Raw genomic sequence first — 1,410 nt, 5'->3', positions numbered from 1 at the left:
ACCAGGCTGCCTGACCCCAGAGGAAGTCCAAGTCCAGGACATCTGATTTCTGCAGGACAATACTGAATCCACTGGATAGGTAAGGGTGGATTTTGAATTTAACCCAGCACAACAGGTAAGGGGGGGAAGGATTTGATGTGGGGGATGTTGGGGGGGGGAGGGAAGTCCCCTTTTAAGGAAAAAATTTAGAAACATTTAAAAAGTCAATAATTTATTGTACATCATAAATACAGAACATTTCTTCAAAGCAATTTATAGAGATCCTTAGCCAGCGTAATGATGACGGTGTAATATGAACCTCACAATGAGGACTGAGATCACGGTGATGTAGACCAACAGTCCGAACCAACAGATCTCATTCAGCCCGAGCGACTTTCTGGAATTTTCCGCTGCAGCCACCAGGTCTCCACGTTTATTGGATGTTCTTGTCTGTAATATTAAAAATAAATAAATAAATTCAGCGAATGAACATCTTTAATGGGTATGGCGTAACTCGGGGGTCCCCAAACTTTCTAAACAAAGGGCCAGTTTACTGTCCTTCAGACATTAGAGTGGCCGGATTGTGACCAGCGGGACTAGAAAAAGCCCAGGCTTGGTGGTCAAGTGAGAGGTAATAGGATGTAAACAGATACAAGTACGTTTGCATCCACCACCTATGGACTAGCATGGAGCTTCCATTTAGATCCACCTGAAAAAGTAAGAGGGGGATCTGACTGGATCGCCCGTGTGAAGGGAGACCTAAAGATGTGCATATCTGAGATTGAAAAATTAGATCTACCAGATAAAATATGGACCTGGGGATGGAGGTCACCCAAAGCTCCACCAAGCCTCTGGTCTCCAGGACCCAGGTTGGAAACGACTGAGGTTCTGAGAAAACAAAAATGTTGTGTTTTACGTAGCAAACGCAACTCCTTCAGCCCCTCACCATGTGTAGGGGAGAAACATAGATGACACATAGACACCATTCACAAAACCACTAGCCAGTGCCTCAAAAAATTTTTTTTTATATATATATATATATTTATTATATAAATAAAGAGAGAGAGAGAGCCATGGTCAAAAATATTGGCACCCCTGCATGTCTGTCAGATAATGCACCACTTGGGCCAGAGAATTGTTACAGTTACAACTATACATCTATTTATTTTGTTTGTATTGATATGACACCAAAAAGTGGAGAAACAAAAAGCCGAATCTGACCCATTCCACGCAAAACCACAAAAACATACCGAACAAAATTACTGGCACCTTCCCAAAATTGTAAGAATAATTGCAGACCAAGTTTGTGCAGCTCCTGTCATTTATAATTAAACTCCCCTGTATCCATGAACAGGTGATGAGAATATAGAAATCACACCGGCGACCAGTTAAAATGGTGAAAAATGGACTCAGTCTTCCTCTTGTGTGGCA

At 42.0% G+C, this 1,410-nt stretch overlaps 1 protein-coding gene across 1 annotated transcript in view; it reads right to left on the bottom strand.

Moving 5' to 3' along the window:
* Window positions 1-264: 264 nt before the first annotated feature.
* Window positions 265-1,410, bottom strand: part of LOC149434311 (uncharacterized) — a 5,255-nt gene continuing 4,109 nt past the window's right edge. The window contains exon 2 of the mRNA XM_089663836.1: window positions 265-429. Coding sequence (XP_089519962.1) covers window positions 265-429 — 165 coding nt within the window. The remainder of the gene's footprint in view (window positions 430-1,410) is intronic.

This window comes from Staurois parvus, unplaced genomic scaffold, assembly GCF_062004578.1.
Source record: "Staurois parvus isolate SC_StPar_1 unplaced genomic scaffold, SC_StPar_1.0 ptg001782l, whole genome shotgun sequence".
Classification (NCBI taxonomy): domain Eukaryota; kingdom Metazoa; phylum Chordata; class Amphibia; order Anura; family Ranidae; genus Staurois; species Staurois parvus.
This window is presented reverse-complemented; position numbering and strand designations above follow the sequence as displayed.